Source organism: Eublepharis macularius, chromosome 11 (assembly GCF_028583425.1).
Source record: "Eublepharis macularius isolate TG4126 chromosome 11, MPM_Emac_v1.0, whole genome shotgun sequence".
In the NCBI taxonomy this organism is placed as follows: Eukaryota; Metazoa; Chordata; class Lepidosauria; order Squamata; family Eublepharidae; genus Eublepharis; species Eublepharis macularius.
The window spans coordinates 90646160-90659540 of NC_072800.1; the positions used below are offsets into that span (position 1 = coordinate 90646160).

General features: G+C 45.0%; 1 protein-coding gene across 4 annotated transcripts in view; it reads right to left on the reverse strand.

The window, feature by feature from the left end:
* The window catches only part of OBSCN (obscurin, cytoskeletal calmodulin and titin-interacting RhoGEF), a 293495-nt gene that overhangs the window by 198669 nt on the left and 81445 nt on the right, over window positions 1-13381 (reverse strand). For 3 of the 4 annotated variants that reach the window (XM_054991180.1, XM_054991179.1, XM_054991178.1), the window contains exons 27-32: window positions 12571-12837; window positions 10256-10525; window positions 8717-8983; window positions 7361-7627; window positions 3728-3994; window positions 2842-3108 (exon numbers count right to left, since the gene is read on the reverse strand). In XM_054991180.1, coding sequence (XP_054847155.1) covers window positions 2842-3108; window positions 3728-3994; window positions 7361-7627; window positions 8717-8983; window positions 10256-10525; window positions 12571-12837 — 1605 coding nt within the window. The remainder of the gene's footprint in view (window positions 1-2841; window positions 3109-3727; window positions 3995-7360; window positions 7628-8716; window positions 8984-10255; window positions 10526-12570; window positions 12838-13381) is intronic. The other variant, XM_054991181.1, reaches the window with a different exon arrangement.

Here is a 13381-nt window from a genome sequence, read left to right on the forward strand (position 1 = left end):
TTAACTTCAGCCTTCCTCGCCTCTGCAGCTCCTAGCTACACAGAGCCCTAGAATTAAGAGGCCTTGTACACCGTACAGCCTAACCCCCATCTCAGTGCAGGAAACCTGAAGCTAGAGGCATCTGTCCAGCCTCTGCTTGAAGACTTCCAGCAAGAAGGAGACCATTCCCCCAGTAATTAGTTCTATTGTCAAATTGCACTCATTATTAGCAAGTTATTCTTAGTGTTCAACCAAAATCTACCCTCCTGTAATTTAAGCCGATTGTATCTTCTCTTGCCCTCTGGAGTAGCAGAGGACAAATCTTTTACGTGATCGTCTTTAAGATATTTGACGAGCATGGTCATGTCTCCCCTTTGTCCTATTTTTCTTCTCCAGGATAAACATACCAAACTTTTCCTTACAGAACTTGTCATCCAGACCCCCAACCATCTTTGTTGCCCGCCTCCAAACCTGTTCCGCTTTGCCTACACAACCTTCCTAAAGTGTGGCATGCAAGACTGGATATAGGACCTTCAAGAGCCAAATCCGGCACATTTCCACTTGTGCTAGAGCTCTTGCCTAAGCAGAAAATGCAAGAACACTAATCACTTGCACTCAGTTGAACTTACAGTATCCCTGTTTTCATTTCTGTTTGGGCACGAACTTGTGCAACTGGTTTCTGCATACTTTAATATAGAGGGAGGAAAGCTTTAGATATTGAATGAAATTTTGCACAAGAGGAACTGTGCTAAGTCGGTTGATGATTCTACTTGTACATTTGAGCAGGGCTTTTTTTCTGGGAAAAGAGGTGGTGGAACTCAGTGGGTTGCCAGCACAGGGCACAACTCCTGGCAGGAGGTGGTACCACATGTGCAACTGCAAAGTGCGCACATGCTTCCAGGACCGCACAATGATGTCACTTTGGGTCAGCTGGAACAAGGGAGGAGTTTTTACAGTTTAAATCACCCTCGGCAAAAATGGCCACATGGCGGGTGGCCCCACCCCCTGATCTCCAGACAGAGGGGAGTTTAGATTGCCCTCCGCGTGCTGCACAGAGGGTAATCTCAACTCCCCTCTGTCTGGAGATCAGGGGGCGGGGCCACTGGCCATGTGACCATTTTCAAGAGGTGCCGGAACTCTGTTCCACCATGTTCCGGCTGAAAAAAATCCCTGCATTTGACTAGCATGAAGAGAAGAATACCACCCTCCTCTGTTTCTTTCCTCTCTCAAACTCCTTTCTCCAGCCATCTCCTCTACCCCTCAAGTCTTCTGAATTACTCTGCATGTTCCAGCCCTCCTTCCCTAGGCCATTGTCTACTTACCTTGGTCCTTCTGCCTGCCCTCTTCCTCTCCAGGATCTCAGACTATGCCAAGCTGCAACCCTGAGACACTACGATTCTACATGTTCATCTGTTTATGGGTCCACTGTGTGTTCTAGATATGTGCGGGGAGTTTCATGCTCATTGCTCCCAGTGATTTTTAAGACTTAATTCTCAGGCATGTGGGGGGCTGATTTAGATCAGGGCTGTGGCACATGTAGGAAAGAAGGCTGCCCTGGTGCCATTTCCTTGACATAAAGAGCCACCGTATCTCTTTTTGGTGAACTTGGTGGTGGAGAGCACCCTCATGTCATAGCTGACTTAGGGCAACCTTTGGTGGGGTTTTCATGGCAAGAGACTAAAAGAGGTGGTTTGCCATTGCCTGCCTCTGCAGCCCTGGTCTTTGATGGAGGTCTCCCATCCGATTACTAACCAAGGCTGACCCTGCTTAGCTTCCGAGATCTGACAAGATCGGATTTGCCTGGACTACCCAGGTCAGGGAGGGTTAGAGAAGCACCATTTAAAAAGTCATTATCTTACACACCCCACCCTATAAAAACAGAGCAGAAACAAATGACGTAACAACCAGGTCAGGGCTTGGGGAACTTAGGTGAAGCCCATTAGAGATAAGTTTCTTTAACAGGGCAAATAGCAACTCCCCAGGGTCATTTCAGGTGAGCGAGTTGGCAGAGGAAGAAGGGCTTAAGCTCTGTCTTCCTATGTACTGCAGTCTGGAGCCAAATCAGGGCCTCTTGCATTTGAGAATTAAGTTTTAATACGGAACTCCCAGCACATGCTTGGTTTGAAAAGATATAGGGCAGACCCATATACAGTGTAATGTGTAGTTCAGCCCTAAGCAGCTCAGACAACGGCAGCCAGAAGAGCTGCTCAGTATTTGTAACAGTGGGGCTACTCATTGTCACTGTAAAATTCTTAATGTGCTAATAGTGTAGGTTACTGGCTTCTGATGGGATTGGTGCTCAAGTCCAGGGGCAATGGCTCAGCTGTACGGCATCTGCTTGGCATGCAAAAGGTTGGAGGTTCAATCCCCAGCATCTCCATTTAAGGATCAGGTAGATTGTGAAAGATCCTGAGACCCTGGGAAACTGATGGACTGATTCAGTATAAGGCCATTTCATGTGTTTAAGTGCTTTACTATTTAAAAACTCATGACTCTTAGCCAAAGGCAAGGATACAAAACCCAAAACTAATGTTACCAAAAAAAGCTCCGTGAACTCTCCAGTGCTGTTGATTGAGCCCATCTCTTGTTTTCACAGATAAACCTCCGCACAGTGAGAGACTAAGGGTCAAACTAGACGTGACGAATTACACTTGAATGGCAAGTGATGGCAAGTATATGGCATGTAGTGATTGAGTGGAGTGCAAGTGGAGCGCAAGTGAACAGGGAGGAATGCATGTGAGTCTGTTCACTTGCTGTTCAAGTGTAATTCGTCACTTGTAGCTTGGCCCTAAGTAAAGAAGTAAGTTAAAGTTGGGGGAGAAACAAAAGGAAATGAGATGAAAACATCTCCATTCATCCTACCACGGATTTTGATCTGAGCCATTGTCTGCTGCTCTCCGGTGTCGCAGAAATATCTCCCAGCATCCTCCGGCTCTGCACCGTGAATGACCAGTTCCGCCACACACCCCTCCTGCTTCATCTCATACTTCTCGCCAGCCCGAAGAACAGTCATCCCTTTCTTCCAGCTCACAGGAATGTCGGGCTCGGCAAGGACACAGCGTAGAGCTACCATGTCCCCTTCTTCCTTTTCCATATCCTTGAGCTCTTCCTTAAAAAGGATTGGCGCCGCTAAAATGCACAACCGGATTGGAGGGCAAAGGACAACAATTAAAATGCTGGGCAGAAATGCCACGCAGCCACTTAGAGGCACGTGCAAGCAAGATTGCCCTATATGCAGCAACAGACAAATATGGTCGAAAGATGATGACTTTAAGAGCCTAGTCCTGCACACAAAACTAACGTTTTAGGGAAATGGCAAGGCTAGAAACCTTCTCCCTGAGATCTAGTTTTCTACAAGCAGAAAATATTTCTGTGAAAAAAATCCAAACCTGCAGTCCAGAGACAGGCCGACCACTTCTTCAGTGATAACTGTACCCCATTTTCTGGCTTCTTTGGAAGTCTTTCAATAAGACCTCAAAATGGGGGTCCACCACTTTAGATAATAAGCATACCACACTTGCTATTTCCTTGCACGTAAGTGCAACTTCTTGGTCCTCTTTGCACGTGCTCAGTATATTAGTACATAGCGAAGGACTCAGTCGCACCTTTCCAGATGCTAGGGATAAGAACTGTTATGCTTAGACTTGTGTGTCCTAACATACAACTGAACAGTGGAATGGAAAACAAGCAAAACACAACTTACAAAAAGTACACAACTGAGCATGACAAAATGGTTCCCTCCACCTACCCATTACTTCCACATTAGCAGACGTCTTGAGCTCGCCAGCACTGCAGGTATATTCTCCTGCATCGGTGGGCTTCGCATTCCGAATGACAAGCTCCGCCACGGTGCCCCGTTGCTTAAATTCATACTTTTCGCCCTCCTGCAGAACTTCATTTCCTTTCATCCACTGTACAGGCAGGTCTGGTTTGCTAAGCTCACAGGTAAGGCGGACCTTGCTTCCTTCTTTAGCGTCTCTGTTTTGCAGCTGTCGTTCAAAAACAACTGGCAGAGCTAAAATGGAGAATTGCAGAAAGTGAAATATCAAGGTAGGGGAGACTATGAAAACGGGCGAGCGGTTTATTTCCCCCCAAGCATTTGCAAGTGGAGACTCAAACCAAAGCAAAAACAGAGACCAGAGATGAAAATATAAGGTGGGCAAGTCGTCTACTACCTATTGCCAGTATGGGGAATGGGACAGCCAAAAACATAAAAATAATCATAACCAGTACGATGCAGTTTTTGCAGCCGTTTACAGCAGTGTCCATCTGAACCTTGATGTTCTGTCTACTGATTTATCCATCTGCAAAAGACCACGCACCGTACACAAAATTAATACAACAGGAAACGAGAAAGTAAAACTTGTGCGTGCATATGGTAGACAAGGGACAAACATACAATGGTAAGATACAAAAGCATACGGTTTGACATCCATGGACAGCTTCAGAAAATACAGACAAGTAGACATAGTTATAACTATGGGATTGTCACCCCCACTGTCTCCTCCTCATACATACCTTCTATGGGATGTAGGAGTGAAAATATTGTTTTAAAGTAGCAGTAGCATAGCTCTCACTGCAGATCGAAAATTATTAGTGACTGTTCTTTTACCCTATGACTTTGTTATAACAGACAACAGCAACTATACTGAGATCTAATAACAACGCACGCACAGATTCAAATGAACAACACAGGTGGAATTTCCATTGGTTATTAAGAGCATGGAATGGAAGAGTCATGTCTGAAGTCTGAAGGCATCACAGCAGAAATGGAATCTTCATGCATAAACTCTGCAGTCACCCCCGCTAGACAGGTAGAACATTGTATCTTCAATCAGGCGCTCTTGTTAAAGTGGATCTTCGGGATTTAGGACTTCCCTGCTGATTTTCAGAATCTGTGTCTGTCAACCTGACCATTCTTGCACTCTTTCACTGGCAGACAAAAACGTTTCCAAAAAAAATAATAAAAATAAAACTTATTACGCAGAATGAACGAACTGGAGGATGTTCTCTCTCAATAAGCTTTCCAGCAATTTCTTCTTCTCTTCCAGTCGTCACAAAGAGCCCAGACCAACAACAACAAAAAGGTAATGCAAATAAACAAACAAAAACTAATCTTGCCCATCAGTACGAAGAGAGGGAGACCCAAAAGGAGATGGCTGGACTCAATAAAGGAAGCCACGTCCTCCAGTTTGCAAGATCTGAGCAAAGCTGTTAATGATGGGAAGTTTCGGAGGTCTTTCATTCACAGGGTAGCCATAAGTCTGAAGTGGCTTGACGGCACTTTACACACACAATTGCCCATAGTGTAATCACACTGACAACAATTCTTCTTTTTGATCCTGGTGGTCACATGGGGACTTTCTCCAGGCACATGGAGTCAATGTATGTAAGCTGATAGAGTAAAAACTCCATTCTGTACACAAGAGGAAGATATTTTTTTTTCAAATAGATCATTCTGAATTCTGTATTCCCATAAAATATTTCTGTTCAAAGGAAAACATTTGGTTGACTTCATGCATTCCCCATACTTCAAAGACAGTGGATGAAATCAGTTGATTGATAAAAACAGGAAGTCTGAACAGATATATATAAGTTCATTTTCAACTTTCTGCAAACAATGCAAAAGTGAAGTATTCCAAAAGGCCTTTTTCTCAGCTAAGAGGGTGGTATTGTAGGAAAGGGATCCCAGGCATTTCACTAATGAATTAAATTTCACCATTATATTGCCTTACATATTATCTGTTGCTTTAAATATGTACTCCTGTATCCTAACTGTGCTTTATGTTGTTCAGTGTAAGTCCTAGAATTGATTACGTTCTGTTTCAGCAATTCCTCAACCCCATACTGGATCCTTGCTAATACTATGTCTTTGTAAACTTATATTCTTTACCCCATGACATTGTTTATGGAAATGTTCTTGGCACTGTATGGAAATGCCTGCCCTTGTCCTTGCCACTAATCGTACAAATCTCACACTATGTAATCTGCCTTGAGTTTCAGTGAGAAAGGCGGAATATAAATAAATAAACAAACAATCCCTGCAGTTCAGTTGGCATTTGGAGCAGTCAACACAATCTCTTTTGGTTCACCACCAATTCTCTAGCTTTATATTCCTCTATCATTTCTCATTTTTCACCTTACATATAGTAGAGGTGGTTTTAATTGTACTGGATATCTCATGGTTACAGAAGTTATTCACAAGTTACTGTTTATGATTCACAATAACACGCAAGTGGGCAAAAAGTAAATTTTTCAGGATCTGGAATAACACTGACATCGTATCATCTGAAGAAGTGCGCTCTAATCCATGAATGCTTCTACAGGAAGATAATCTTACTCAAAGCTCAAAAAACTGCTTGTTTGTTTTTTGTTTTCATCCACCTTCTGAAAGACCTGACGTCATATATTCCTGTCTGCATATCTGCCATGAATGTATTCTGTGTTTTGTATTGGTCCTCTGAGGGCATAAGAAGAGTTTCTTATTGATGTTAAGGCAGTAGGTTATCTCTCAAGTATTTACTTTCTCTTTCCCCGCTGCTTCCAGAAGTGTCCTTGAAGACTGCTTGCAGCTATTTCTCCGCCAATATTACATTCTTACAATATCTAATGCTTCCATTCGTCTAATTTTCCCTTTACTGCAGTCTTCAGTAAATTTTATCTTCACCAAACTAACAATTTCCTTATCAAATACTCCATAGAAAATAATCCTTTGAATGGTGGTTGCCTCTAATAGAAGTATTCTCCAAGCGGAGGATAAATCCAGTCCGTTTGGAGTAGGGTCTTACCCAAAGTTCAGTTCTGGAAATTCTTCATTGGAGCATGGAAAACTTTTCTTCCGTTATATATGTGTGTTTTGAAATATTTGTTAGCACCCTAAAAAAAATTAAAGAACCACAAACCACAAGCATAGGCAGACAAAGTAGCAGCAGGAAGTATCCATAGCCAGCCCGTGTCAAAGCGAAATTGCAATGTCACCTTGTACACGAGAACCTCTTCAGGTGACAACATTAGCTTGTGGCATGGGGTAAGAGACTCAAATACAATTCTATGCTTATTGATAAATGTAAAAATTAGGTATTGCAAGGAATACAGCGCAATATATATTTGCCAATATTGGTTCACTGCTACTGATTTGACTGGGGAAAAAATATGCTCACCATTTATTAGAGAAGGTGGCAACTTGGACTATTGGTTATGTTAATTCCACCTGACAGCAGATTAAATGATATTTTGCTAACACAAAAATCACTCCAGAATTCTAATATCCTTACTTACCTATTTTGAGCAACCTAAATACTGAGAATATAGCATGATATTTTTTCATACTAATTTAGCAGCCCATCTCTGGTGTAATGATCCCTCTTTATGAAAATCATACCTTGCACAACCAGTTTGGCGCTTGACTGAGAATCACCAATGTCACACGTATAGATGTCGCTGTCATTTTCTTGTAGTTCATTCACTGTGAGTTGCAGGACGTTTTCCTTCTGGCTCATCTCGTATTTTTTGCTTGCCTTAAGGTCGGCAATTCCTTTCCTCCACGTCACTGTGGAAGTTGGCTTCTTGGTTTCACACGTAAAAACAGCTTTTTTGTTTTCATCCACCTTCAGGTCTGAAAGATCTTTAATGAAGCGATTCCCTGCTTCTGAAACCAATTGGAATGAACTATTTCAGCTATTAAATGTTAAATCTATTCTAGAAAAAGGCTTTGAGGTCAGCTTGAGAATGGTTGTACACAGGGGTCATTTCATAGAAAAAGAGCTGAAGGAACTTATTAGCAAAACTCTTTAGCATATACCACACCCCTTAATATCACCGGAAGTTTGTCATTAGCATAATTGATTTGATCGGGCCCGAAATGGCTGGGATTCGGCTGCTGCCAGACACGGGAGTGTTCCCCCATCCAGTAGTGGCTTGATTAGGGCCGTTTTGGCCCCAATTCAGGACGAAACTCCCATGATCCAGTCTGAAATGGGACCAAAATGGCCATTTTGGACACATTTTGGCCTGGATCGGGCACAAACAGCCCAGATAGGGTCAGTGCCAAGCAGGGGAGGGGTCAGCAGTGTCCCTTGTTAAGGGTCACTGCACCCTATCATCATTCGTTTTGGTGGCTGAAACGCCTTCACTTAACTCACAACCACCCCTTCCTCCAACTCCCATCTTCTGAACATGTCACTGCTATTATGTCCGTTCTTGTCAATCACAGCATAAATGCAACTATGACATGAAAACCATGCTAATGTATATCATTGATTTCTGACACAAAATTTCAATGTTGTGTTTGTGGGAAAGTACTAAACAGAAGGCCAAGTTAAACGCAACCGAAAAAAACAGAGCAAGCAAACCACTCCAAATACTGGCTGATTTGTTTCTGTTATTAATCACTGTATTAAGAGAAAACGGAAGATGGGGGTGAAAAAGACTTGGTTGAGATGCCCTCTAACCAAATGTTTGAGAGGTTTTCATGCTTGATAAGCTTGTTGAAGTGCTCTTTGTTGAGAAAGCCCTCTTGTATGAAAAGATATGGGATAAAACAGTATTCTGCTTCTGAACTTGGAGATCTCATTCAGCTATCAAGAATAATAGCCAACAATAGACCTAACATCCATAATTCTGTCCATTGAATCCATCTAAGCCAGTGGCCATCACCAATTCATGAGGCTGTGAGTTCCACAAGCCAATTACCCGTTTTGTGAAGTGGGACTCTTCTTCAAGGGGTACAGCCACTTACCTTCTACAGTAAGAGTTGCTTTGGTTTTGGAAATCTCTGTCTCACACGTGTATACGCCGCTATCCTTGACCGACGCATCATGGATGATCAATATCGCCCGGGTTCCCTCGTGGCGCAGGTCAAACTTTTGGCTCCTCCGAATCTCTTTTCCATCTTTGGACCACTTGATGTTGCCATCCCACTTGGATGTTTCGCAACTCAGGCTAACCTCCTGCCCCACGGATGTTGTCTTGTCCTCCAGCTGCTTCGTAAATTCTGCTGGCTTTTCTACAAGAAAAGAAGGAGGGGGGATTAGCATCCTCTGAGTTTAGTACCCTATTAATATGTCTAAAAAGAAAAAAAGATTCCTGCAAAAATGCCTGAAGGAACACTTACACATCGCTAGATGTTGTCAGGGCTTGCCGCGGCTGCCGCTGGGCGTGGCACTGGGCGGTCTGCTCCTGACGTCACAGGGGGGCCAGGGACTCTGCAGGACCCTGCTCTGTGGAAGGAGGGGCGGTATACCTCACCCAGACTCCCTCTCAGTCCACTCGCTGGCCTGCTCAACCTGGCCTGCTTACCCTCTGCGTCCTCCTTCATCTCCTCCTTCCAGAACTCTCCTCCAAGCCTCCACCCTTGCATTCTACTGCTCTCACTCCACATCATCACTCCTCACTCACACCCACCACCCCAGAGCTCTTCCCAGCCACCCTTTATAGGGTTTCCTCTCTCTGCCCCGCCCTCCTTCTAGGCTTGTTCCTTCTCCTGACCGGGCCCAGCTGTGCGTCCCTCCAGGTGTTTCCCTCCAACCACTAATCCCTCCTGGGCTCCTTTGCTTTGCTGGTAGGGTGGGGTTGAGTGCAAGCCATCCCCAGCTGAGGGCTCCTTGGCCTTGCTCACGAGGAGCTGCCCCAGCCAGCCTCTGTGCTATTGAGCTTGCCTGGCCTTGCTCACGAGGAGCTGCCCCAGCCAGCCTCCGTGCTATTGGGCTTGCCTGGCCTTGCTCATGAGGTGCTGCCTTAGCCAGCTTCTGCGCTGCCAGCTCAGCAATGCTGGGCGGGGCTACCCATCTCCTCCCCCAGAATGCCTGTGGCAGCCCCCCCTGGAGAGGCTTGGCTTCTAGCAACTCCTGAGCCAGGCTGCTGTCTTCTAGCCATGGTGTGGCTCTGGGCTGCAGAGGCTGCTTCCTCTCCCTGGCAGGTAAGGGCTCTGCTTGGGCTGCTGCTGCTGCTGGTGGTAGTCCCACATTCCCCCTGCTGTGGCCCTTTCCCTCTGGCCTGCTTAGCCCCCTTTCTTCCCCCTGGAAGGTGGGACTGGCTGGTCTCTCCTTGCCCCCTCCACCCCTCTGAGGTTCTGGCCTTTTACCCCTTCCCCCTGGAGTAGGTAGGTTCTGGCCCTGGTTGCCGGCTTGGGGGGTGGGGTTGCTGCCACCCTTTTGTCCCCTGCTGTTCCCTCTTGTCAAGTCTGGGGGCTGGGGCTCAGACCCCGGACAGATGTAACTGGGCACACTGAGCAATGCGTCCCGTCCACACCATAACATGTGCATACAATACTACCTACCTTTCACAACTAGAGTGGCTTTGGAGTTTAAGTCATGGACCGAGAAAACCACATCTCCTGCATCAGAAGGTCGGGCCTTTTTGATATTGAGGGTATATTTCCGCCCTTTGTTGAAAGCTCTGACCCGTCCATCCTGGCCCACTTCAGTTCCGTTGACTAGCCAATGGCAGTCTTCAACACTTTCATGGGAGAGAACGCATTCAAAGCTGCAGCTCTCTCCTTCCAAAACTTCAACGCTCTTTAGACGTTTAGTGATGCCAATATTCAGTTCTGGGGAAGAAAGGAAGGAGGTTGATGGATTATCACAGAGAGACATTTTGCCACCTTGCAAAGGTTTGTGCACACACACCCTAGTGCACGCTAACAACATGCCCCAGAACCTCTGTGGGGGGGGGTTCACACACAAGGCTAAAAGCAGTTCTCTCTTCCAGGGGTTTGGAACACAGATTCAAAACGAAGTGGCCAGAACGTTCATTGGCATTACAAATGTTCCTCTTCTGCCTTGCCGACAGTCACACATTTTTATAAATAGCACTGAAGGCCCACATGGTTAGTCAAGCCCAACACAAGCTGCCATGAGTTTCCAAAAACCAAAGACAAACGCTTTTGTACCAAATGCACACTTGAAATATGAATAAAGAAGGAAATTCATGGTACAAAGAACACACAGTATACTGCTGTAGCAGCAAGTTGGTGTTTGCCTATATTATTCAGATAGCCCTGTCAATTTCCTAAAAGCAGAAAAACTGAGCCAGTGGCATGGTGCTTCTGTTTAGACTAATTCACTCTTAACAAGCAAGCTTCAGAGTCACACAGAACTCTTCTGCCGGTTTCAATAAAAGCAAAAACCAACATTACATTGGTAGGCAAATTACATTTTTATGACTAATTGTTTACATTATGAAGAGTTCAGGGTCACATAATAATACTACTACTAATAACAACATTTGATTTATATACCGCCCTTCAGGACAACTCAACATCCACTCAGAGTGGTTTACAAAGTATGTTATTATTATCCCCACAACAATCACCCTGTGAGGTGGGGGGGGGGGTCTGAGAGAGCTCCAGAGAGCTGTGACTGACCCAAAGTCACCCAGCTGGCTTCAAAAGGAAGAGTGGGGAATTAAACCCTGTTCTCCAGAATAGAGTCCTGCTGCTCTTAACCACTACACCAAACTGGCTCTCAAAGTGTGTTATTATTATCCTCATAACAATCACCCTGTGAGGTGGGTGGGGCTCAGAGAGCTCTGAGAGAGCTGTGACTGACCCAAGGCCACCCAGCTGGCTTCAAGCGGAGGAGTGGGGAATCAAACCCGGCTCTCCAAATTAGAGTCCCACGCTCTTAAACTCTACACCAAACTGGCTCTCTACACCAAACCCATGAGATTTTTAAATGGAGGGGAGAAAAGCTGAGAAGTCCATTCACAGAAACTGCCAGTGTCACGAGTACTGAGTCCTGCATCTGAAACCCTAAGTGACACACACAAACACAAACACACACACACAAAGTCTTCCCCTTGGCTGTTATAGTGTTTATTTCTGCTCTTTTTCTGCAGAGGGTCGGTTGTATTAGTCACCGTCTTGGGAACTGTATTTTATGAAAATTATGATGTGGTTTTTATTGTGTTTTTAAAATGTATTTATACCTGTTGTAACCCGCTCTGAGCCTGGGGAGGGCGGGCTAGAAGCCTAATAAATAAGAAGAGGGTGAAGGTGAAGGTGAAGATGAAGGCAAAGAAGGTGGGTTGTGTCAGATGACGACTTTTTAAATGTTAATCCTCTAACCCTCCCTGACCCAGATAGCTCAGGCAAGCCCAATCTCATCAGATCTCAAAAACTAAGCAGGGTCAGCCTTGGTTAGTAATTGGATAGGAGACCTCCAATGAAGACCTTGGTAGCGGAGGCAGACAATGGCAAACCACCTCAGGTCAGATTTATTATTACAGTCTGTGACCAGCACATATAAAACCATTTGCAAATCAGTTTAAAAACAGTTAAGACTGGATACAGAAGAAGAGCTATACATAAATATAAGAGTAAAAGAAAAATAAAATCATCATAAATTAGTTGTTTAAAAGGTTAAAATACGTTCAGTCCGCCTTATGGGATTTGCGTTGCTTGTAGACCTGGGCACAGAATCTTGCTACTTGACGTGTTGTCTGGTGATTCCGACCAGACAAACCATTTCTGTTAGTTTCTTGCCATGAAAACCCCACCGGGGTCATAATAAGTCAGCTATGATTGACGGCACTCTCTACCATCACCACCTCTAACCATACTGTTCCACGGTGTGCCGATCTGCTGGCCCCTACCTTGAACGCTGACTTGTGATTTGGCGACTTCAGTACCAAGATCGCACGTATACAATCCGGCATCGCTCTTGCTCAGGTCATGGATGGTAAGACCCAATGTCTTTCCCGCCTGCAGCATCTCATATTTGTCTCCTGCGGTGAGTTCCACACCCTCCTTTTTCCAGATTGGCTTGACCTTTGGCTTGGAGGCCTCGCACTCCAGTGTGACTGTACCACGTTCCTCCCCTACAACGTCATCCAGGGACTTCATGAAGACGGCAGGCTTATCTAAAATAGATATAGGAAGACACCGTGGGCTTAGTGCCAACTTAATGAAATGGTGACTTGTATCCACTGGGTGCCCCAAACAAAGCAGAGTTCCCAGAGAGGCCCTTTGGCAGAAATCTCTGCCAGGGGAATTCTCTTTCCAAAGATGGAAAACGGCCATTGGATAAAAGCCCAAAGGTCACCCAGGTGCTTTAAGGGACTGCCATAAAAATGTAAGAACTGGTATTTGGTGTGCAGAATCAAGAGATTTTTTTAAATTTTACAATTGGACCACTATTTATGTTTTTATCCCGCCCTTCCTCTAAGGAACTCAGGATGGAAATCAAAGTTTCTTCTTCCCATTGTTATCCTCATTAGGCTAAGAGAAGGAGTGACTGGTCCAAGGTCACTCACTGAAAGCCAAGCTACAAGTGATGCCTTATACAGGTTGGACACTTGTCAGCTTCCCTCAAGTTTTGATGGGAAATGTAGGCATCCCGGTCTTGCAGCTTGGCTCTCCATTACAGCTGCAAGACCAGGATGCCTATATTTCCCACCAAAACTT